General features: G+C 41.2%; 1 protein-coding gene across 2 annotated transcripts; it reads left to right on the top strand.

Annotated features, from left to right (window-relative positions):
- Nucleotides 1-13,355: 13,355 nt before the first annotated feature.
- LOC146563819 (transcription factor E2F3-like) lies at nt 13,356-23,195 on the top strand. 2 transcript variants are annotated; one of them, XM_085291133.1, is made up of 8 exons: nt 13,356-13,883; nt 15,827-15,947; nt 17,114-17,244; nt 17,336-17,424; nt 18,110-18,272; nt 20,292-20,399; nt 21,966-22,107; nt 22,544-23,195. In XM_085291133.1, the coding sequence occupies exons 1-8, from the start codon at nt 13,602-13,604 to the stop codon at nt 22,843-22,845; spliced, it is 1,338 nt and encodes a 445-aa protein (XP_085147259.1). In that variant the 5' UTR covers nt 13,356-13,601; the 3' UTR covers nt 22,846-23,195. The 2 variants fall into 2 exon arrangements, with proteins under 2 accessions (XP_085147259.1, XP_085147260.1); XM_085291134.1 differs by lacking the exon at nt 13,356-13,883 and adding an exon at nt 14,040-14,224.
- Nucleotides 23,196-23,638: the final 443 nt, after the last annotated feature.

Genomic DNA, 23,638 nt, shown 5'->3' with positions numbered 1-23,638 from the left:
AGTAGCTTAATGTTGTTCGTATGTAATTTACGTTGAGTGGGCTAACCACGTTATTAAATTAATGCATGTAAGGTGAACTAGCAAACACCGTCGTTGTTACATGCGGCTGTCTTCTTGTTTGATGGCAGATGCCCCCTTCACCCTGGCCAAAAAGGCTAAAATGGCCAAAGAAAAGGTGGAAAACAGTTAAACATGAGAGGTTTTTGGACAAAGTTTGTGTTTTTTCCATTGTTTAAGCACTGCTTCCAGCCAAGAGTGATACCATATATGCCCCATAGCTGCAGAAAAGGCTAACATTGTTATCTTTTTACAAAAAACAGCTGAACATGAGAGGTTTTTGGACAAAGTTTGTGTTCTCCATTCTTTAAGCACCGGTTCGAGCACCGTTTAAGCACCAGCACCGTTTCAAAGGAACCGGTTTGGCACCAGTATCGGATAAAGCCTAAATGATACCCATCCCTAATTTGTTACTGCAAGGAGCTCAATTTATAAAATGCACACCACCTAATCAGAATAAGGGAGGAAGAGGAATAGAAAACAATACTAGCCTTCAATACTCACCTTGGACATTTCGAATATCTGGTCATGCCATTTCGACTCACTAACGCCCCTGCAGTGTTTCAGGCCTTAGTGAATGATGCCCTAAGAGATTTCATCAGTTATTTTGTATTTGTTTACGTTAATGACATTCTCATCTTCTCCAAATCCAGGTCGGAACACATGAAACATGTCCGCTAAGTCCTGCAGCAGTTGCTGGAGAACCACCTCTTTGTAAAAGGAGAAAAATGTGAGTTTCACATCCAGTCAGTTTCCTTCCTCAGGTTCATCGTGGAATAAGGTAAGCTACAAGCTGACCCGGCTAAGATTAAAACCGTGGTGGAGTGGTATCAACCCCAAACAAGGAAACAGCTTCAAAGATTCCTTGATTCTGCTAATTTGTGGGCGACTGGGAGCTTCTAACCATCAAGCTTGCATTAGAAAAATGGAGGAAATCGCTGGAGGGGATGGAACATCCACAGATCATCTGAATGGACCACAAGTATCTAACGTATGTGCAGGCAGCCAAGTGTCTGAATGCTCGTCAGGCCAGGTGGGCTTTAGCCTTCGCCCATTTCAATCTCACTATCACTTACAGGCCTATATCCCTTAATGTAAAACCAGACCCTCAATCACACCAATTCTCTACTCTGAATGAGACCTCAGAGAAGGAAGAGCCCATATTACCCGCTACTTGCATCATCGAATCTCTCACATGGGAGATCAAGCCACTGATAAAGGAGGCTCAGCAGGAAGAACCAGAACCTGGAACTAGACTCTCAGATTGTCTACACCACATGTGTAAAAATCAAGGCCTGTGGGCCAAATGTGGCTGGAGAACTTCTGCATTAAAATAAGTTTACTGTATGTTGCTTAAAAGTGCATGTTGAGCATAAACTACATCTCCCACAATGCATTTTGATTATTACCCTGTTTTGTAAAATTATGTTTCTGTCATATGTTTGTTGTGCCATAGTCCTGCCACTCTTGACTTGAATCTTGTAAATATTGCTGAGGTAGTTGGGAGACTGTCACAAAGAAAACCACGTTTTTGGAATTGTTTTTGCACATCGTTGCTTGTTTTTTCACTATAAATAAATTCACTGTCACTTATCAGGAAGTCCTGCATCTGGATCTTGTTTTCCCTGAAACCTGACAGTCTCTCTGTGCTAGCCCTGCAACAGACTGGCAACGTGTCCAGGGTGCAGTGTTGGGGAGTAACGGAATACATGTACCGCTGTTACGTATTTAAAATACAAAATATGAGTAACTGTATTCCGTTACAGGTACCGTTTAAAAAGGTGGTATTTAGAATACAGTTACTTTGTTGAAATAAATGGATTACACGGCGGTACTTTCCTGTTTCATATTGTGGCGGGTCAGGACTGTTTTGGTTTTGTTTGACAGCTACGTTCTGTTGTTCCAGGCGGCAGCGTTGCAGTTGCCATGGTTACAGGGCGACGCTTGCGCTCTGCGTGTTTCCTGGGTGAGAGAGGCCTTTTTGTTGTTGTTGTTGTTGTGCTAAGCTAATAGGCAGAATGCTACAGGTATAACTCTAAAGAATGTAGCCTCATGGGCAGTGTAGTCCGTGCTGCTGGGAGAATGGACTGCCATACACGTTATGTGTCTGTGAGCGCAAGGAGGGAGAAAAAGGCGAGTGGAAAAGTATGAGCTGTCATCGAGCAAAAACGGGAGCTGGAAGCATGTAAATATAATAATAACCACTGCAGCCAAGAAGAGTGCCCGATGAGCCCAGTTGTAAGTACGCTATTAAGACTCGACTGTACGCTGTGTTCGGAGCAGCAGCCTTTCAACGCCTCTCTTTGTCTCTGGGAAGCAAAGTTGACCCAGACAACAAAGTAAAGCTATTTTTCGGCTACCAGCCCGACACCGAACCCGGTATATTAGTCAGAGGTCCCTTTACTACAGTTCGGAGCCGCGGACCTTCAGTAACATTAATAAATCACAGCAATAGTACATTCACGTAGTTGTAAAAAGCATGATAATATATTAAGTAATCCAAAGTGTTCAGAATACGTTACTCTCATCGAGTAACGTAACGGAATACGTTACAGAATAAATTTTGGGGCATGTATTCTGTAATGGAATACATTTTAAAAGTAACCTTCCCAACACTGCCAGGGTGTACCCTTTCTCTAGCCCTATGGTAGCTGGAAGAGGTTATTGATTTTATGGGAACATCTGTGCTGAGTATAGCCTAGGAGTTCTAAGGTCAAAATGGGATACACCCCCAAGGGTTGTTGCAAATGACCAAACTAAGATCCTGTGGAGATACAGCAGGGCTCTAGAGTGTGACCAATTTGGTCGCAAATGCGACCAAATTTTTCAGTGGTGCAACTAAAAAAAAAAAAATTGGTTGCACCTGTGCGACCAAATGTTCCGGTAGCAAAAAAAAAAAAAAAAAATCTGTAACCTTCCCTGTGGTCAACAACAGACACACATTATGCCCCTATCATGGACTAAACCAATCAGAGATAGTAAGGGGCGGGACCTCTCTGATTGGCCGTGGTCCACTTGAAAGTGCAGGTGGAAGTGGGAGGTGAGTAGCTTGAATAAAGCGATATCAATTCATTAAATCCTGAATCGACTTTTAAATAGAACTGTGTTTTGCCAGAAACGCCAGATTCTCAGATTACAGCTCACAAAACTATTTCAACAACAACCAAACAGCAAATGAGAGCAGGTACACGGATTCCACACAAAGACGTAAACACAGAGCGGACCCGACGCATCAGAATCAACTTTGTCTTTCTTGGCTTTCTCACCCGACGGCCCGTAGACGGACACGCTGTCGGAGCTTAGGGATTCTGATGCGTCCGGTCCGCGCTGTGATTGCGTCTTTTTGCGCTGATTCTGAGCTGCAGGTTTTGTCTCTCTCCAGCCAAAATCCACCGAGCCAGCAGCAAAAGAAGCAGCAAACTGCGCTTCACATTTGATCAATGTCGTCATGAATTTTGCTGTTTTGCTTCCACGACTATTAAAATCACACTTCATGCACAGCTAGCTCTCTCTCTCTCTCTGTACTTCAAGAACAGTTTCCCGTCTCCAATCTCTGTTTTCTGTATTATTCATTCGCTTATTACCCACCAGTCTACCGTTGTTTACAGCGCTGTCGGCTGCTGTCTTTTTCTTTTCTTTTTTTCACTTAAATGACCTCGGACAAGAAAGCCTATTTTTTCTGTTGTTCAATACTGAAGAAATTTAAACTTTATATGCAGAACATTGTAGAATATTTTTAAGGTTATCTGCTATAAAAAGCCAGACCAGGAAAATCTCCTTCATGTTTTTCTGTGTTTTATTCTCAGTTACTTTCACACAAAGGCATCTGCTGTGATGTTCACAATTCTGATGAAGTCAGTACTGATAAATGATCAGAATTCTAATATTTCTGACTCTTCTGGCTAAGTTGAATCGAATCGGGACTTTGAAAACCAAAATCGAATGGATTATAGAAATCAGTGATGATACCCAGCCCTAGTGAGCAGCCTAGGCACGACAGAAGTGGATGTAGCTGTAATAGGAAAAGAACTATTGCTAACTTTTCTGTTAAGTTAAGGCCTGATCCTTCTGAAATTCATAGCCAGTGCTCTGACACGGTGTCATCAATCTTTGAATGCTGAAAAAGCACAGTGTATCCAGAAAAACACATTATATTATATAAATTATTATAAAATTTGTGTGCGCCTAACTTTTGGACATCATAGTGGACATAGTGGACATCATAGTGGTGGACGAGCACAGAAGATGGCTGTAGTAGTAGATTTAGCATCACAAAGTAGAGAACTGGAGAAATACGAAGGGCTGAGAGAGGAGCTAGAGGATGCAGAAGGTGAAGGCAACAGTGGTCCCCATGGCAACAGGAGGACTTAAAAATATCATATTTTCTAAATGATAAACAATCAATATGACACTGAATGTCATATTGATCACTAAAACAGAATCATTTTTTCTTTTGGTTCCCCTCAGTGATGAAGACAGAGGTTAAGATCAACTGCAAAATCAAACCAGAATAAGGTTAGTTAGGACATATCATCATGCTTTAGTCTGAGGTGGTTTCTTTCTGAATCTTTCTTAATATGAAGGACGGTTTCTTTGGCCTTTATGTCATCCTGTCACCACAATTCACCGTCTATTTACAGGGTATACAAACCATACTGACATACTGTTGGCTAGAAAGACAGCAGAGTAATGTGACCTTTAAGTCAAACTACTAACTTGTCATACAGTAAAACATCACTGAAGTCATGATGGATGGTTTTCCCTTTTATATTCCAGACTGACACAACACACGGTTATTTTCAGCTGTCTTAGCTGCTCTACCTTCTGCTTTATAGTTATTATTGTATTATATGTCAAAGTAAAAATAAAAACGAAATGTGGGGAAACAGAATGTCGTGTGGATCTTGTCTAAGGAACCACACTCAGCAATCAGGCCAACTAAATTGGATTGTAGTCAGGGGACAGTTATCACTGAAGTCAGTTATACTTATAACTTTTTGTCATGGCCTCACTGTCATGTCAGAAAATTCCCCTCCATCCAAACACCTGTATAGTGGCCCTGATGTGCAAAACAAAAAGTTTCTGCTTAGCTACATGTGGTGACATGACAGACAAAACTCAGGACAAGAAAAGCAAGCATAACTCTGCATAACGTTATCCAGTGATCTCAGTCTGAATTCTTTCCAGTGTCCTAACATGGAAGGAATGTCTTTGTTAAAAGATTCTCTCATTATTCCAAAATCCCTTTCCATATTTTTTTTAACTCTCTGAAAACTCTAAAGGGCACTGCTCAAAGCAGTATAGAAACATCAGGCTGTTGCTGTAGATCATTCTAATAATAATACTAATAAAGGGTAATTTTGTTGTGTTTTTAGTTGTATTGTTATGTTTTGCACCTCAGGGCACCATACGGTAGATGTTGAGACTTCAAGACAGTAGTGTAGTTGTATAGAGTCATGTAAAAAAGAGAATTTTCACAACCCTCTACATTAGTGATGTGTCGGTCGCGAACGAAACGGCTCTTAGAGCCGGATCTTTGAAGTGAACAATGCGAGCCGGCTCATTATTGGGAGCCGTGGTTTTTTTTTTCTTCTTTATCTCACCCTCTCTCACACACTTTTTTTCCTGCTTCACTCCGCACACGAGCCTTGTGCTTTAATGGTGTGCGATACTGCATATTTTGGTATCGATCCGATACCAAGTAAATACGGGCCAGTATCGCCGATACCAATACCGATACCAATACTTTTGAATAAATAAGGTGGATGCCTTGTTGAATTGCTAAATCGCAATTAATTTTCATGGCCTTAAGTGTTTTTTGTGATTTTTCCTTTTGTATTATTAATTACTTAAAACCCAAGACATAATTAGGAGAAATAATTTATTTATAATTAAATAAAAAATGCTTTATTATTGTGGCGGGCCGTGTTCTGCGATGCCGCTGCAGGTTTGGTGGTGGTGATGTGTACGGCTGCCAGCGGGAGAGCTGCAGCCGTTGAATGTACTGTTACAGCAACCGTGTGATTATTGTAAGAAAAAATGATGCTGCGAAGCATGAAAATGCCATCGGGTCTGCCGTGGTGGCGATCTTTTTTTTGTTGTTAATCTTAAGTGCACGCAAACCAGTAAACAAATTAAAACAGATAGTGTTGATAAACTATAATACAAAAATTACAATTAAAATTCTAAACAACAAAAACAATTGGTAAAAATATAATTAATGTCCAAACAACTTAATAACCCCCAAAGTGTCTAAGTCACGTGACGTGTCAGCGCAACACCGAAAAGTAAGGGGGGGGGGGAGTGTGCCTGCTCTCCGCTGACACAGGAGCGGTGAGTCCAGCGACCTGGCTGTTTTGTTTTTGCCGAAAGCACAGCATAGCAAACAAGCAGAACTCAAAGTAAAGAATCGATCTAACCGGGCTAGTATCGATCCGATACCGATCCCGACTTGGGATCGATACTATCGATATTTGGATCGATCTGCCCACCACTATTGTGCTTTGCGCTGGGAAGGGGGGGGGAGGGGCAGTAGTTACACTCGCAGTAGCACAGGAACAGAGCAGGAGGGAGAGACAGAGAAAGAGCCAGGGACAACAATGTCATATTAGAAAGATATACAGGGAGTGCAGAATTATTAGGCAAGTTGTATTTTTGAGGAATAATTTTATTATTGAACAACAACCAGACAAAACGCCAAAACACAGACTTAACAATGTGGTGTATGCTGCACAGTGCAGCGAGGAATGCCCAGACCTCTACATTGGAGAAACCAAACAGCCACTTCACAAGCGCATGGCACAACATAGAAGAGCCACCTCCACAGGACAAGACTCAGCAGTCCATCTGCATCTTAAGGATAAAGGACACTCTTTCGAGGATGCCAATGTTCACATTTTGGACAGAGAGGACAGATGGTTTGAAAGAGGAGTGAAAGAAGCCATCTATGTCCACTGTGAGCGACCATCTTTGAACAGAGGCGGTGGTTTACGACACCAACTGTCTGCCATCTATAATCCAGTTTTGAGATCCCTTCCCAGACGCCTTAACGCCCACTCACATCCTGGGCCATCTGATCTCAGGAATTCGCATGATAAGGTGGGGCCAGGTTTCACAATGAACACACCCGAAACTCTGGCTGATTGGGACCCACACCCAGTTTCACACCTTGGCTCATGCGATTAGAGGATCATCAGGGGGTCCTTTTGTCCCTCTGTGGGGGGTCACTCCCACTAGGTTTATATCTGGGACTCTCCACCATTTGACCTTAGAACTGAAGAAGCTTCTCGGATGAGAGGTGAAACGTCTTCAAGTAACTTAAAGAAGTCCAGACGCTTTTCTTTGCAAGCTCCTTTGAACCCAAAAAACTCATTAATATCAAAGCTGAATGTTTTTGGAAGTAGTTTTTAGTTTGATTTTAGTTTTAGCTATTTTAGGGGGATATCTGTGTGTGCAGGTGACTATTACTGTGCATAATTATTAGGCAACTTAACAAAAAAACAAATATATACCCATTTCAATTATTTATTTTTACCAGTGAAACCAATATAACATCTCCACATTCACAAATATACATTTCTGACATTCAAAAACAAAACAAAAACAAACCAGCGACCAATATAGCCACCTTTCTTTGCAAGGACACTCAAAAGCCTGCCATCCATGGATTCTGTCAGTGTTTTGATCTGTTCACCATCAACATTGCGTGCAGCAGCAACCACAGCCTCCCAGACACTGTTCAGAGAGGTGTACTGTTTTCCCTCCTTGTAAATCTCACATTTGATGATGGACCACAGGTTCTCAATGGGGTTCAGATCAGGTGAACAAGGTGGCCATGTCATTAGTTTTTCTTCTTTTATACCCTTTCTTGCCAGCCACGCTGTGGAGTACTTGGACGCGTGTGATGGAGCATTGTCCTGCATGAAAATCATGTTTTTCTTGAAGGATGCAGAATTCTTCCTGTACCACTGCTTGAAGAATGTGTCTTCCAGAAACTGGCAGTAGGACTGGGAGTTGAGCTTGACTCCATCCTCAACCCGAAAAGGCCCCACAAGCTCATCTTTGATGATACCAGCCCAGACCAGTACTCCACCTCCACCTTGCTGGCGTCTGAGTCGGACTGGAGCTCTCTGCCCTTTACCAATCCAGCCACGGGCCCATCCATCTGGCCCATCAAGACTCACTCTCATTTCATCAGTCCATAAAACCTTAGAAAAACCAGTCTTGAGATATTTCTTGGCCCAGTCTTGACGTTTCAGCTTGTGTGTCTTGTTCAGTGGTGGTCGTCTTTCAGCCTTTCTTACCTTGGCCATGTCTCTGAGTATTGCACACCTTGTGCTTTTGGGCACTCCAGTGATGTTGCAGCTCTGAAATATGGCCAAACTGGTGGCAAGTGGCATCTTGGCAGCTGCACGCTTGACTTTTCTCAGTTCATGGGCAGTTATTTGGCGCCTTGGTTTTTCCACATGCTTCTTGCGACCCTGTTGACTATTTTGAATGAAACGCTTGATTGTTCGATGATCACGCTTCAGAAGCTTTGCAATTTTGAGACTGCTGCATCCCTCTGCAAGATATCTCACTATTTTTGACTTTTCTGAGCCTGTCAAGTCCTTCTTTTGACCCATTTTGCCAAAGGAAAGGACGTTGCCTAATAATTATGCACACCTGATATAGGGTGTTGATGTCATTAGACCACACCCCTTCTCATTACAGAGATGCACATCACCTAATATGCTTAATTGGTAGTAGGCTTTCAAGCCTATACAGCTTGGAGTAAGACAACATGCATGAAGAGGATGATGTGGACAAAATACTCATTTGCCTAATAAAGGGGTGTGGTCTAATGACACACCCCTGTATGCTTTCAATAGTGTCATTTAAGTGACCTAGGTAGCTCTGTTTTGGAAGTTAACGCTAGAAATGTGTTTTGGAATTTGTACGTGCTTTGTCTCTAGGGGCCACTGTATATATTTATATATAAACATATATAAATAAAACCACTTTTTTTTAACATTAGTAATTCCTTTTGTGCATAATTTTATATTGTTGTTAATAATAAATTAATTAAAGCAACAAAACAACCTGAAGAGCCGGTTGGGAGCCGAAAGAGCTGGTTCTCTAAAAAGAGCTGGAGATCCCATCACTAACACCCAGCCCACCACTGGGGAGAGATGCCCTGCAGATTCACGAATGATTGGTTGATTTATAATACTTTATTCATCCTGAGGGCAGTAATTTAAGAAAAGTAAATTACACAGCTTACACCTAAATTCTTACCCTATTCAATGTGTCATGTGCCCTGGTGTCAGCTGCTGTCATCAAGACATTGTTATCCAGACGTCTTGTATATATTTTATTTGTTTTCTGAACCTTTCTCTGGCTCAATTAGATGGTAGCAATTAAGTTCAGTTTATCAGCAATTTCTAAAATGCTAAAACCAGCCCAGTTTCCTCCAATCTTCTGCCAATTGATGGAAGTGGAAAGTGGAAAAGTGTGCCTAATGAAGTGACTACTGTTGAATCTGCATAATGTAATGTATGACTCTATGGGGACTGCTTCTAATCTATCGTTTTATTTTTTTCCTCAGTTCAGCGCTCTGTATATAAGGATCTGGTTCTGCTGATCCAGGCAGAGAAATATCAACTAAGGAGCAAGGCAAGGGCTAAAATTTACTAGTTTTATACACTGACACAAAGAAGAGGGCAGGGTGTATAATCATGTGTAAACTACCAGATTAAACCTCAGCTAACTTATTTAATATAAATGTTATAATCATTCCACTGGTGTCATTTAAATTGTAATGTAAAAGAAAAATCAGTGTAATATTTTTGCACAAATAGAAACGAGTTCACCTACTTGTTTGTGTTGTTCTCACACTTGTAACCTACTTCTTTAGGGTGAGAAAAGCTTCGAACAGGACTGCCTGATGAAAGGGGGCCATCTGTGTCCAATGCACAATGGCACAGATTACAAAGAGGTCCGATTTGGGCCACACATATGTGTGTTGACTCCTCAGTCCACCCACCACCTGGTCCGCTTTTACTTTGTGACGCGCATAAAGAGCATCCTGGACGACTTCCGCCATGGCTTGAAACCAGATCTTATTTTAAACTCCTGTATTTGGGATACTTCAAGGTGGGCGTTGTTGGGATGGAATTATTTGAAGTGCCTCAATTCTATGCTGGATAGGCCCCATGTGGCTGTAGCAAAATCAATTTAACAGACTTATTGTTATTTAACTATTATTATTTAACAGTTTATTACCTCTTTTATCAGTAATGTACTTACTATAAAATATGGATTTCATAAGTTACGGGTTTATTGAAGTCAACTAGTGAACACATCGATCACTTTATTGAGCTACACCACTTCCACTCTGGCGTTATTGTTAGCATAAAAGATTAAATTTAAATAAAGGTTACATTTTAAAATTGATCATTGCCTCCTGTGCCTAAATAAATACATTGATTACCATTAAAAAAAACGCATATGAAGTAATCACTCCTTTCAAGGATGCCCATTGACCATCACTTTTCAAAATAATCTGTGCAAGTTATTGAATGAGGCTTCCACACACCAAATCCGGTCGTTGGTACTTCCTGGCTTGTGTAGCCATTTTGGAGTTTTTACGTGCTTCGGAGTTTGTACGTGTTTTGGAGTTTTGGAGTGTTTTTGTTTCACTTTAAATTTGTTTAAAAGGAAAAAGCTGAAAATTTAAACAGTTAAAAGTTGAAATGCAAATAGTTGTTTTTTGTATTATATGATTTATTTCTTATATTTTATGTGGAGTGAATAAATAAAAAATTATTTACGGTGGCCCCTAGAGACAAAGCACGTACAAACTCTAAAACACATACAAACTCCAAAGCACGTGAAAACAACAAAACACATAAAAACTCCAAAGTGGCTACACAAGCCAGGAAGTACCAACGACTGGATTTGGTGTGTGGTAGTAACAGGTAAATAAACTTTTTTTTTTTTTTTAATTATTTGAATATATATGAGTGCTTGTGTATAAATACACAACCAAAACACATTTGCTTTCAATTGTGTAATTTATGTGATCTAGGTAGCTCTGTTTTGGAAGTTCAGTTAACGCTAGAAATGTGTTTTGGAATTTGTATGTGCTTTTTGAAGTTTGTACGTGCTTTGTCTCTAGGGGCCACCGTATATATTTATATATAAGCATATATAAATAAAACCACGTTTTTTACATTAGTAATTAATTTTGTGCATAATTTTATATTGTTGTTAACAATAAATCAATTAAAGCAACAAAACAACCTGAAGAGCCGGTTGGGAATCGAAAGCCGGTTCTCTAAAAAGAGCCGGAATTCCCATCACTACTCTACATAATCTTGTGAAAACTAAGTACACCCCATGATTCAGTTGCTTGTAGAGCCACCTTTAGCAGCAACAAATTGAAGTAATTGTTTTCTGTATAACTTTATCGGTATCTCGTGTCATTGTGGAGAAACTTTGCCTTGCACTTCTTTGCTGTGATGTTTCATTTCATTGAGGTTTGTGGGACTTTGTTTAGGCACAACTCTCTTCAGGTTATTTTCAATCGGGTGGAGATCTGGACTTTGACTTGAGCCATTACAACATCATGGGTCTTTTCTTTCTCAGACATTCTGTTGTGGTTGATTTGCTGCTGACCCAGTTTCACCCAAGCTTTAGATGGCAAACAGATGACCTCTTATTTCACTCTAGACTTTCATATGTACATATGGGTTTGGAGTTCACAGTCATCTCAGTAACTACAAGGCACCTGGGTTCTGTGGCTGGAAAAAACAAAAACAAATGATCACCCCTCCACCACCGTGCTTGACAGTTGGCATTAGGTGATTGTACAGATTTGTTGTGTTTGATATTCTCCAGACACGGTGCTGCACATTATGGACAAATATCTCTACTTAGGTCTGTCCAAAGGACATTGTTCCAGAATTCTTGTGGTTTGTTCAGATGCAAACCCAAACTGTGTTGCCATGTTCTTCAGGCTTACACCTTGCAACCTTTCCAAACAAGCCATAGATGTTCTTTTTTTTTTTCTAATTGTACTGCCAAAAAACGTTAAAATTTAACATACAAACTGAGGCCTGACAGTGAGATTTTACCATTTCTCTGGGCATTGTACGGTCAGATGGAATGAATTTTCTGGAATGTCCACTCCCAGGAAGATTGCAGCATTGTCCTGACAACACACACCTACAGTAAATGCTCCAGATTAGCAAACTGCTCAAACTTAAGCTTTTATCAAGGTGCTCACAGTTGCTGGTGATCAGTTAATAAAGTGAATTTCATTTGCAGTACCTGAGTGCTAATTCCAATTACAGTGGAACACAAACTTCCATTTTAACTTCTGAAAACATTCTTTTTCCACTTGGCTGCAACTTCATGCCATCTATATCTTCCCCTATAATTCTTTCACTTATGCAGATGACATCAGCACACTCGCTCCTCTATGTCTCACAGATCGTAACAGCCATTTCCATAGCAAACATATGAGATCCCATAATCCAGACAAATTTATTATGCTTTCATCTGACCGAACAATGTGCTGGCTACATTCATCATCCTTCTTGTCACAGTGGTTTCACAAATACAGTATTTCAATTTTGTTTGGTTTTGAGAGCAGTAATTTTCTCCTTGAACATGGTCCAAAGAGATGAACATCACACAGTGCACTATTTAAGCAATCACTGAAATAACAAACAAAGAAAACAAAATCTGTAATGTCACTGGGTGCTTTGGAAACTAATGGAAAAAAAATAAGCAAATCACATTTGTTGCAACATAGAGTTGAGCTCACTTGCATCACTGAGACTGTATATTGGGACCTGCATTTTGCAATGTGCCTTTTTTAAAGTTATAGGTAAGATCCAAACTTGATTAATTTAAACGTATTCAGAAATGATAAGAAGCACAAACACATGGCTTTGCAAATGTTAAAAAAATCGGTCTAATGATAATAATTACATTTTTAATATAATTTAATATAATATTTAAGTCCGTAGATATGTTTTGGTTCTTCATGCTTTCTCTTCAGCAAATTGGTCTCTGGCGCCACCTTACGTCCTATCAGAGAGCTCGCAAGGCGTGACAAGTGACGTCACGTGTTTACAACTGCCAATGAACACGTGGCGCACTGAATCTGAAGCCGTCATTGGTCGAAATGACATCGATATGGGTGGGTACTCTGCCGTTAGGAGCCAATAGGGTCTGGCATGTAAATTCTGTTTGAAATTTTCCCGGGAAATCTGAGTTTCGCGGGAGGGTTCTTGAGCGCGTAAACCGTATCCCTTCATTCATCAGGCCGTTTCCTGAAGCCATTTCTAGACGGGGGAAACGAGAGTTGCGCTACTTTTTAATCCGTTGCATCTGCCTAAATGCACTTTCTGAAGGAAAAATACTTTTCAGAAATCGATAGTTCAGACACTCGTCTTTACTTTGGTCTGATTATTTTTGTAACCATTGCGGCGGATTAGCAGCTATACGAGCTCGAAAGTTCCGAGATAAGAAAGGGGTTACCCTGAATACGCAAGATGAGAAGAGGGACCTCCTCGGCTCAGGAAAAAGTGATTTTAGCAGGGGTTGGAGGCTCTTCTCTGGATAATAATATAATTTTAACAGCTCTCTCGGATCGTTTGAACCCCGGTCAATCAAACGCTACGTATATCCAAATAATAACCACACCACCGCCTTGCAACATTACACAGACATCAAATGTGTGTTTATCCGAGCCTCAGATTAACAACATTTACACAACTCCACAACAAGCTGCAGCAAACGCAGCAGGACAACGACCCGCTCTGGGAAGACCGCCGGTAATAATCCACACAGCTTGCTTATACATTTAGCTTTGCTACGCTCAGCGACACAATGTTAGCTTGCTAACCTAGCCGAGCTTGTTGTTCAGGGCAGCTAATGTTAGCTATTTAGCCAGGGCATTCCCTCGACTCAACCTAGCGAGGTGGCTAACTAACTACCGCTAGCTAAGTTACCCAAGTGAGCTGGTTAAGTGTTTTCGTTTGCTGTGGGGACGCCAGTGACAAGTTTAAGTGAGTTTAGCGTTAACTGGAATGCAGACCTGTCATCTAAGAGAGTGTTAGCAGACTTCATGGTGCTTTTGAGTCCGCTTCACCTTTGCAGCCAGATGGAAATATTGGTAAGAGATGACTAACGTTAGCGCTGGCCTAGTGGCTGCTGTTGGTGTCTTAATTTGGGGGGTTGGGGGATGGTTTCCCTGGCCGGTTCTTGGTAAGCTATATGTTTGTTTTTAGCGTTTTAACGCTACATGATTAGTGGAACTTATAAAGGCATGATGTTATACGCAGATATCGCTACAATTCAGTCTGGGATCTGCTCGATAGATTTTCTCCCAGTCGTCTGTGAAGATGCAAGCCAACTTGGGTAAAGCTTTGAAAATATGCGTTAGCTATCAGAGCTAGTAGCACTATTGGTTATTAGAGAGCAACGTTAGTCGTTGTCGAGCTTGACCTTATTCTTTTAATTCGGCACAACTGTGTCATGCCACTCTTTTGTAACTGAAGTAACGCTGTGGTGCCTTTCATGTCAAGTAAAGTGAAACCCGAGTTTGTTGCTTTAGTGCTGATTCTACGTTTCCTGTATTCTCAACATGCACAAACCACACAAAACAGTTAAAGCTGCATTCAGGGTGTTGTTTTCTTTTCTTTCTCCTCCTGGTTATTCATCTTTTATGAACTCAACCAGTCTGCACATATCAGGCTGTGAGCCATGAGAAGGCTTTGGGGTGAGGGGAGCTGCTTGCTGATATAAAATGGCTGACACTTTGACTGTCAACAGAGGACATATTTCTTTCTTTCTCAGTCTGGGGTTATGCAAAAGATGAAGTAGTAAGTATGGGTTTAAAAATTATAATATGTTTTCCATTTCAGGGGAAAGTGGCTTCTGCTGTGCATGAGTTTTAGAGGGAAATGCAGACCAGCAAGCTGGTGGCACGCTGTCCTGCTCAAAGACACTAAAACAGGATGGATTCTTGCAAAAGCACAGATTCATGTTCATTGGGCTATAATTGAGATGGGTTATTTGATTTAAAAAATTATTGTATTTTTGTGCTTTAAGAAACAAGACATGGGGTATGTTTATGGTAAGAAGTTTAACATCTGCATTACCAAATCCAATGTTCAACACATGCCATAAATGGGCTTAAACATGGTGAATGGTACAGATGAATCTGGGGACAATGTAGATGCATATGAAGCTAAATAAAAGCTTGTGTTGGAGCCATAAATTGCTGAATCATACGCTTAAACTGACTCGTGGTGGGTAATTGGACATCAGACATTTTTGTCTGGATTTGAGAATTAAGTTTTGGACTGAGCAGAACTACTTGATGCTTCCATTAATTATTTGGCTGGGTGGAGTTATACGGTCGATTATTTATTGGGATTGGCGTTGGTGTGTGGTGGGACGTTCAAATCGTCGACGTGACTCACTCTTGAGCTATTTGGGCTTGCCCTTTCCAATAAATTTGAAAAAATGGAATCTCTGTGGCTGACAAAACTTCTTTCAATTCAGATTTGATGTTGCCTCAGGAATACTGAAGTAGTCGACGGAGAACAATCACATTTGGTGACTAAAAGCAGCCTGAAACTAGCAGTCACTCTATGAAACTCTTCTTTGGTCCTATACTGTGTTTTAGAGAGACTAGGCTTATGGAAAGGCTTTGGAAGTGACTGCCAAATAACCACATCCACCCTTAACTATCCCTTCTGCTCTCTCCTAGGCAAAAAGGCGATTGGCGCTCGATGATTCGGACCACCAGTACCAGACAGAACCAGCCAAAACTCCAAGAGGTAGAGGAGGAGCCGCGGCATCAAATGGGGCACGGCTGAAGACACCCAGAAGTAAGAAGGTGGCTCTTAAGAGCCCTCTGTCATCTTGTTTGTTCATTTCACTGCAGATTGTTTCAACTTCATCGTGTCCACGCTCCTGCCGAGCAGCACAGATGGGAACAGTGTAGATACAGCTGTTTTTTTTTTTTTGTTGTTTTTTTTTTATGGTTATTCCAATAAAATGAGTTTTATTTTTTCCCCTGAGCTAAACATCATCATGAAGGTAAGGTCCTTGGTTCTCTCCGAGTGGTTCACTCAGCTTTCCATGAAGAAAAATCTCTCCAGTGTTATATCACTATATTAGTGGTGTTGATTAATCTGTTTCATCAATATATAAACAGTAGTATTGTGTATCTAAACTATGGAGCTGAAATTGGGAACTCTCTCAACATATTAAAGAAAAGCAGGGAAGTGTTTCCTATGAAGCGTGTTGCTTCCAGACTATATTCAAGCACAGTAAGTAACTTCCTGTTAGCTTGGTGTTTTATTTGGCCTGCATTCTTAGAAAATTTAAAAAAGAAAGTGGGGAGAGAGATCTGGTTCTTTTACATGAATCTAGTGATCGTGGCAGTGTAATACGTGGTCTTGTGGGAGGTCACAACCGCTCTGCCCACTGAGAACGGGAATGGGACACTGTGCGAACAGAGCCTTTAAAATTAAAAAACTTTTAGCTTTAAATTGCAACCCGACAGAGGAATTAAAAAGTGATCCTTTTTTGCCAAACTGGCTTGTAGCTCGTCTTCACAAAAATACGCCGGCGATTGTCGCTGAGTCATTTCCCTTTCAGCATTTCCCTGGAAAAACTGTCTTCGGTTTTCCCAATATTGAGTGTTAGTGAGCAATTTGTACTGTAAATGTGTCCAGTATGAAAATGCCTCGCTTGTTTCCAACAATGACTTCAAAGTTGGCTCTTTGTCTTTGTGAATGAGTCACAACACAAAACAGAGTATGATCACCCATCCGTCCAGCAGGTAGTCTGCTTCTTCTGACACCCCTGCTGCTCTTGGACTCCTGTTGACTCTCGGACATATTGATGAAGCTGCGTTTCGCTCAGCCATATCCTCTCATGTGAAACTGCATCTAGCAATGACTGAGTTTTCATGTCTTGGCTAGAAACTGTCCTTCAAATTGCTTAAATTACTTAATTTCCCCTTCTTTCTGCTTTTTGTCCACCATAGCACCCAAGTCTCCACCAGAGAAGACGCGGTACGACACATCTTTGGGCCTCTTAACAAAGAAGTTCGTGGACCTTCTTGCTCAGTCTTCCGATGGTGTTTTGGACCTCAACCTTGCTGCTGAAACCTTACAGGTAAATTGAGGAAGATGCTTTGTTTTCGGTCAGCGTTTTAGCGACTGATGAGTTACGCCGTTAAATCTGTACGTGTGTTCCTCGCTTGCAGGTACAGAAAAGGCGGTTGTATGATATCACCAATGTACTAGAAGGCATTCACCTCATCAAGAAGAAATCCAAGAACAACATTCAGTGGATGTAAGTGGTTATTCTCCCTCACTCTGCCATGCAGGTGCTTGGTTTGGACTCTGCATTTTTCTTTCTCCTCCATCTTTGCTTCTTTCTTTACCTCAGCTGATGTGTTGTATGAGGATACCCAAAAGTGCCGACACTCGAATCATTTTAGTAGTTCGCTCACTCAGAACTCATAAGTTCATAACTGGGCACGAGACACCTGTGCTTTGCAGTTTAGGGTGGCTTTTCATTTAAACAGATTTTGAGTCATGTTTGTGAGCTGTATGTACTGTTATGGTTTTATTTTAAAGCTCTGTTGATTTTCCTCTCATGGCCTAAGATGTAGGTCGTGTCCCTGTCAGGCACTAAAGTTGGAAATGACTACAGAAATTTATTGGGTCAGAATACTTTGAAGGTAGTTTCCCCAGTTTTATGTTTTGAAGTCACTTGTTCTTTACAGGATATGCGGTCAGTGGAGCCTGGTAATCACACCTTTGTAATGAAGGAAAGGTGCTTAAGTGAGAGGTAGCTCATACGTACCGAAACATAAATCCTGTGTTTACTTGAAAAGAAATCAGAACTTTTTTGCACTGTTGAAGTTGATGTGCCAAATATTTGAAACTAAAAACCAAATGGCTGCAATTGAGCACCCTTAGGTGACTCTAAACCGCTGTATTTCACTCTGCACTGGCTTTTCTTTCATTTACAGGGGCTGTAGTCTGTTGGAGGTCGAAGGGGCGCTGAGCCAGAGACAGAGACTGACAGCTGAAGTTTCTGCGCTGGCTGATGAAGAGCAGAGGCTCGAACAACTCATCCAGAGATGCTCTCTGGATATGAGACACATGAGCGAGTTGCCAGGCAACCAGAAATATCCTTTTGTTAGTTGAGATTGTGGCTAAAGTTTTAGTTCAACATAAATCTCGTAAAGATGCAGAGTAAGTCACTACAGGATTGCAAGGTCTTGTTTGTAATCTACTAAAACTGCAGATTTCTGAGCAAACACCAAGCAAGTTCATTTCAGGAGTGTCCACTGCAGTTTTACTAAGAGCAGTGACAACTGGAGAATCAGAAACAACCTGATGATAGATTTTTAAATGTCTCTGTAAGCAGTGTGCTTCTTCAGATCAGTGGGAGGAAGCTGACGGAGTATTGATACGTTCTGACATGAGATTGAAGTCGGTTAGAAATCGCTCTTGACTAGGGAAGCCATTCGCTTCTTAAATGCTGCAGCTCATGTAGGGAGTGGCTGTTTTATTACAAATAAGTTTGTCACAGGCGATCTGATCAAAAACGCCAAACATCAGAAGCCTTTGCTGATTTGAGTTTGGGAGATTCCCCAGTAAAGGTGATTTTCTTGGTCACGTCCAGGCAGCAGGTCCTATAGTGCTATAACCCTTTAACTGTGTAATTTGCGATTTCATTTAAACTTGCACAGAGCGCACAAAGTCAAGGTCTGTTTCAAATTAACTCAAATTTTATGTGGAGGATTGTTGTTCATAAGTCTGAGCTGCAGCTGATTAGTTTTCAGCAGGTGTAGGAGTTCAGTTTGGAAGCCTGAGGGCAGCGTGTCAGGTGAGGAGTGGCACTGGACCATTTCCATTAGTACCTACTCAGGGCGGCTCGCCACAGTTTTCAGGATTTTCCTTTAGGTGATGAGACCTGGTACCAGGCCGGTGTTCCAAGTGACCTAAAAATGTAATGTAAACAGAATGCATACTACCGATCGGCTAGTTGGTGGGTCACTCAGTGAGTCATGAGTGTCTCCTTCACGAAAATCAAAACCGCCATTTATTAAACCCAGCAATGAGGAAAACAGCTGGACAGAAACAACTTTGCTGAGTCTGAAACGCTACACACTGAGCAGCAGGTGTAACGTTGCCTTGACGTCCACCTTTGTAGTGCTTAGCCGCATTGCAATAACGACCCCAAACACGTCCAGTTGGTACTTGGTTGTAATGGAAAACGAGTCGTATCGCCACAAGACTCGAGTCACATCTTGCTGATCTGAGTAGGTACTAATGGTAAACGCTCTTCAGTTTTTTTCAGCGCTGTTCACTGTGACTTCATCAATCGTGGCGATTCATCTCTGTGTATTGAAAACAGACTTCTTTTTTTGTCCCTCACACCAGCACAGTGTTAACTCACCAATAACCCACTCACCAAAGTTGCTTCCCTACAACGTTATCCACTTCCCTAAAATTAAAAATCAAGTTTAATGATAACACTTCTGACAAACTGGAGGAGATCCAGAACTGACTGCAGAGGCACAAATGCAAGTTCACACATAGGATGCGTAGAAGATCACACAATCATCAGAAGTTAATGTTCCTGTAGATCATATATAAAAAAAGATTTTCTGCATAACATTAGCTTGCAGCCAATTATTAGAATCATCAGGGAAAAAAATGGATTACCTTGTGATCGAACTTAATAGTCATGGTTTGCATGTGTGCACTGCTCAGTAAAGACGCAGAGGCTTGAGATCTTTTCCTCATGGACCCGTGTCCTCAGATTTTGCACACTCAAACTCCTTCAAATACCATGCAGTACAGCTAGTTGCAAAAATAATTGTGCTCGTGCCTTTCATTTGTAAATTGTCATTATGAATTCTTTAAGTCTCACTAATTGTTTTATGATGCCAAAAGGGGGTTTAGACAGGCACATAATGGTGACATGGCTGTTTCTTAGTCTAAAAGTCTCTTCTCAAAAAGCTGTAATATGCTTTCAGTACTTTAAGAGCTCTGCCTTCAGGAACAACTAGCTGTGTTTTACTTCTCCTCGAACAAATATCTCTTTTCTAACATGTCACAGAATGCAGGTCATTTCATATAGTCTGTTCTGTATCAACACAGACGCAGTTTTATTTCTTTAACCCGGCTGTTTCCACATATGCTTATGTAACATACCAAGATATCAAACAAGGGAGCCTCAGAGACCAGACGGTTATTGTCGTCAAAGCGCCCACAGACACCAAACTAGAAGTGCCGGACCCTGAAGAGGTTTGTATACATGCTCACAAACACACGCGCCTGATTTTTTTTTTTTTTTTTTTTTTTTTTTTCGACCACTTGGCATATGACTTGAGTTCTTTTATAGACAAGACTTCATATTGGTTAGGTTCACTTCTGACCTTAGTCGGGTAAGTCAGTCAGTTTTAAATGTAACTATATTGAAGTTTTTCAACGTGATGTCATGCACATCTTGCTCAAGATTTGTCCACCATATTGGATCTTATACAACCACTGGTTGCTAGGCAATAATGTGTGTATTGCCTGATTGGTTCGGAGTGGTTCATGGAGGTTTCTGGTTTTCGCTGGGTGAAATCTGTTGGAAAGTAGGTGCTGCATGAAAACCTCCTATATTGCACCAGTTGGTAGCAGATTTCCCGGTTGCCAGTAGTTCTGTTTTTTTACGCCTCAACCGTAAAAGGTTGATGGCGCATTGTCAGCACCCTGCAGCGCAGGTGGGCAGGCGGGTGATGTGGACCCCCAAGTTTGTAAATGGATAACAGGAGAACTCAGACGAGTTTGAATCTCAGTGACCTCAACCTCAAGATCAGGGGTCGGAGGTCAAGTTTTCTGAATATTTTGTCAATGCGATAACTTTAGAAGATGGTCACCTAGGATTTTGAAATTCGTCCCATAGGTGCACCTATTAGAAGGCTGAAGGGTACTACTGACCACTGCCAGTATTTTTCCATGGTTCTCTGCAGACTCTTGCTAACTATCTTGAGCGGTAGAGCATCTTGGAAAAGTAGTAAACTTTTAGTTTGAAGGCGAGTGGTCATCATTTACGCTTTTTCACACTGTCACTGTTTCATTACAGCTCAGAGCAGCTGGACAGTGTTTACAGACAAGTCTGTCACTTTCATGGAAACTATAAGCAACTGAAGGGATATGCTAGCAACCGTTTTCTGGTTGGGCAAAATGCATCTTTTTTCCCGTATTGTCATGTGGGGGGAAAATGGGTGTCATTTTCCAGCGACTGCCATCAGCCTCCAGCATCCACGTAACTGGTCGGGGAATAACCCCCGCCCAAATACACACACACACACACACACACACACACACACACACACACAGAGTGGGTGGTTGCCAAATGGTCCCTAGCTGGTTTCTAAGCCCATGTGACTGGTGCCTTATTAACTTGATCCTACATTGTCACTATGATGGTCATATCTCCAAAATGACTCAAAGGTTAATGCAACAAGGTTGGCAGTCACGTGAACCTCAGTACTCTACTGTATGTTCGAACCATTTAATAGAAACGGAAATTGGGCTGGCCTATGTAACAGACACTTTTTTCCCCTTAAAATCTGTGTGTAAACTTTGAATAAAAAAAAAAAAAAGATTTAAACTTAATTTGGTACCGTTAGTTTTAATTTGTCCTTCAACAATGATTTCTGAGTGGCTCGGTCAGTCTGAGAAATCATTGCACTGAATTGATCATATTTTAGATACATTGCTACATGCATAAACTCCATTTGGTGTGTGCACATGTTGGTAATCAGTAGTACATTTATGTGCATTGTTGTTCTGATTCGAGTACCTGTTCTCTCTCTGTAGAGTTTATCCATACACCTGACCAGCACAAAGGGTCCCATAGAAGTTCTGCTGTGCCCGGATGAGGAAAACGACCCCAGGAGTCCCGTAAAAAATGGGAACACAGACATCAATGGGAACTCTCCTTTCCTCAAAGTCCTTCAAGGTTGGTTTCAGATGGATAGTAGTGTACCGCAGCACTTTGTTTTGTCATTCATAATGAAAAGCTGATCCATTTATTTTGCGTATCATATATCCATAGACTGAGTAAAAGAAAAAATAGCATGATCATTTAAACACATGGAGAAAAAAAATCCCCATTTCTATTACAGTCACAGAAATTGGCAACATTTAAACAGTTTTCTGTACTGAAGTGAATGAAAACCACATGCTTTGTTTCATTGTTCTTAAATAGTATGAATGGATTGGTAAGAAAGGAGTTCAGTGTTCAGTGCTGATCTAGAAGTGGTTCCAGAAGAGACGTCCAGAGCTCACTAGATTTGCTTCCAGTGCAACAAAACAGCCGTACAGCTTCTTTGAAGACCAGTGGTACTCTTGGTTGTTTTGGTGTCATAACAAATTGTCTCTTTCTCCTTCCACAGATCCCAGCTGCACAACCACTTCTCCTAACCCCTTTCTGGCTCCACCTCCCTCCTCTTCCTCAGCTGTCTCCGTCACAACTCTTTCACCCATCTCATCCACTTACACCAGTCTCCTGCAGCAGACAGAAGACCAGATCCCCTCATCCCTGGGTCCTTTCTTAAACCTTGGGCCTACTCTTCTGGACCAAGAAGATGACTACCTGTTAGGTTTGGGAGACGACCAGGGAATTAGCGACTTGTTTGAATCCTGTGACTTTGATAAAATGCCCTCTCTTGGCCTGGATGAGCTCCTGGGCAGCTAGCATTAGGTGAACAAAATGGACGGAAACACAGAGGGCTTTTTCTGTCCCACAGGGAGTACCGTGTTCTTTCATGGTATAACTAACAAACGTCATCAGCAGTGTAAAGCCTTTGATCTCCTTTTTAGTGGATGCTAATTTACACAGCTGGTTGGTTAAATGTAAATGGGGATGGGAAGGGTATCCACATCTTTGTATGGGTGTTACTATAGAGAGACAGCAAAGAGAGAACAGCTATAAGGAAACATCCCCCACAGTGCTTGGCATTACCTCACATCTGGGGTTATTGCATTGTGTTGAGCATAACCGTGCAGTTACCAAAAAACACCCTCGAGATTGGGAAAGAAGAAAAATCACATTGTCAACTCTTGAAGGATCCTGTCTGGGAATTTGTTTTGGCAAGTAAAAGGTCGATCTTCTTTGTTTTATCTTCGGGTGTGCAGAGCTACCCAGGTAACGCTTTAGGTGTGTTACTGCCAAGTGCTGTGGGTAGAGTTCAAGCTGATTTCATCCACAACAATGATCTGTGACCGAAGGCTTTTACTGCTGACTGTTAAATAGCCATGTTGTGTGTGCACATATGAAACATTTTTGGAAATTATAAAATATATATATATATAAGAATGGAAACAGGGCTGATTTTGATGCACAGCACTCGCAACATAGTTAGAATAGTTAGGTTAGGCTGATTATAAAGTTCAGAGTATGAGTATTGGGTACATTTGGGTGTCCATTGAAAAATTATTGTGGAAAATAACCAGAATATGCACTCTTGAGTCATGGAAGCAAGACATTT

Source organism: Mchenga conophoros, linkage group LG11, assembly GCF_057382185.1.
Source record: "Mchenga conophoros isolate Kocher_MC1m ecotype Shallow Benthic linkage group LG11, M_conophoros_male_GT1.1, whole genome shotgun sequence".
Classification (NCBI taxonomy): domain Eukaryota; kingdom Metazoa; phylum Chordata; class Actinopteri; order Cichliformes; family Cichlidae; genus Mchenga; species Mchenga conophoros.
The sequence above is the reverse complement of the archived record's forward strand: the minus strand, read 5'-3'. Positions and strand labels throughout refer to the sequence as shown.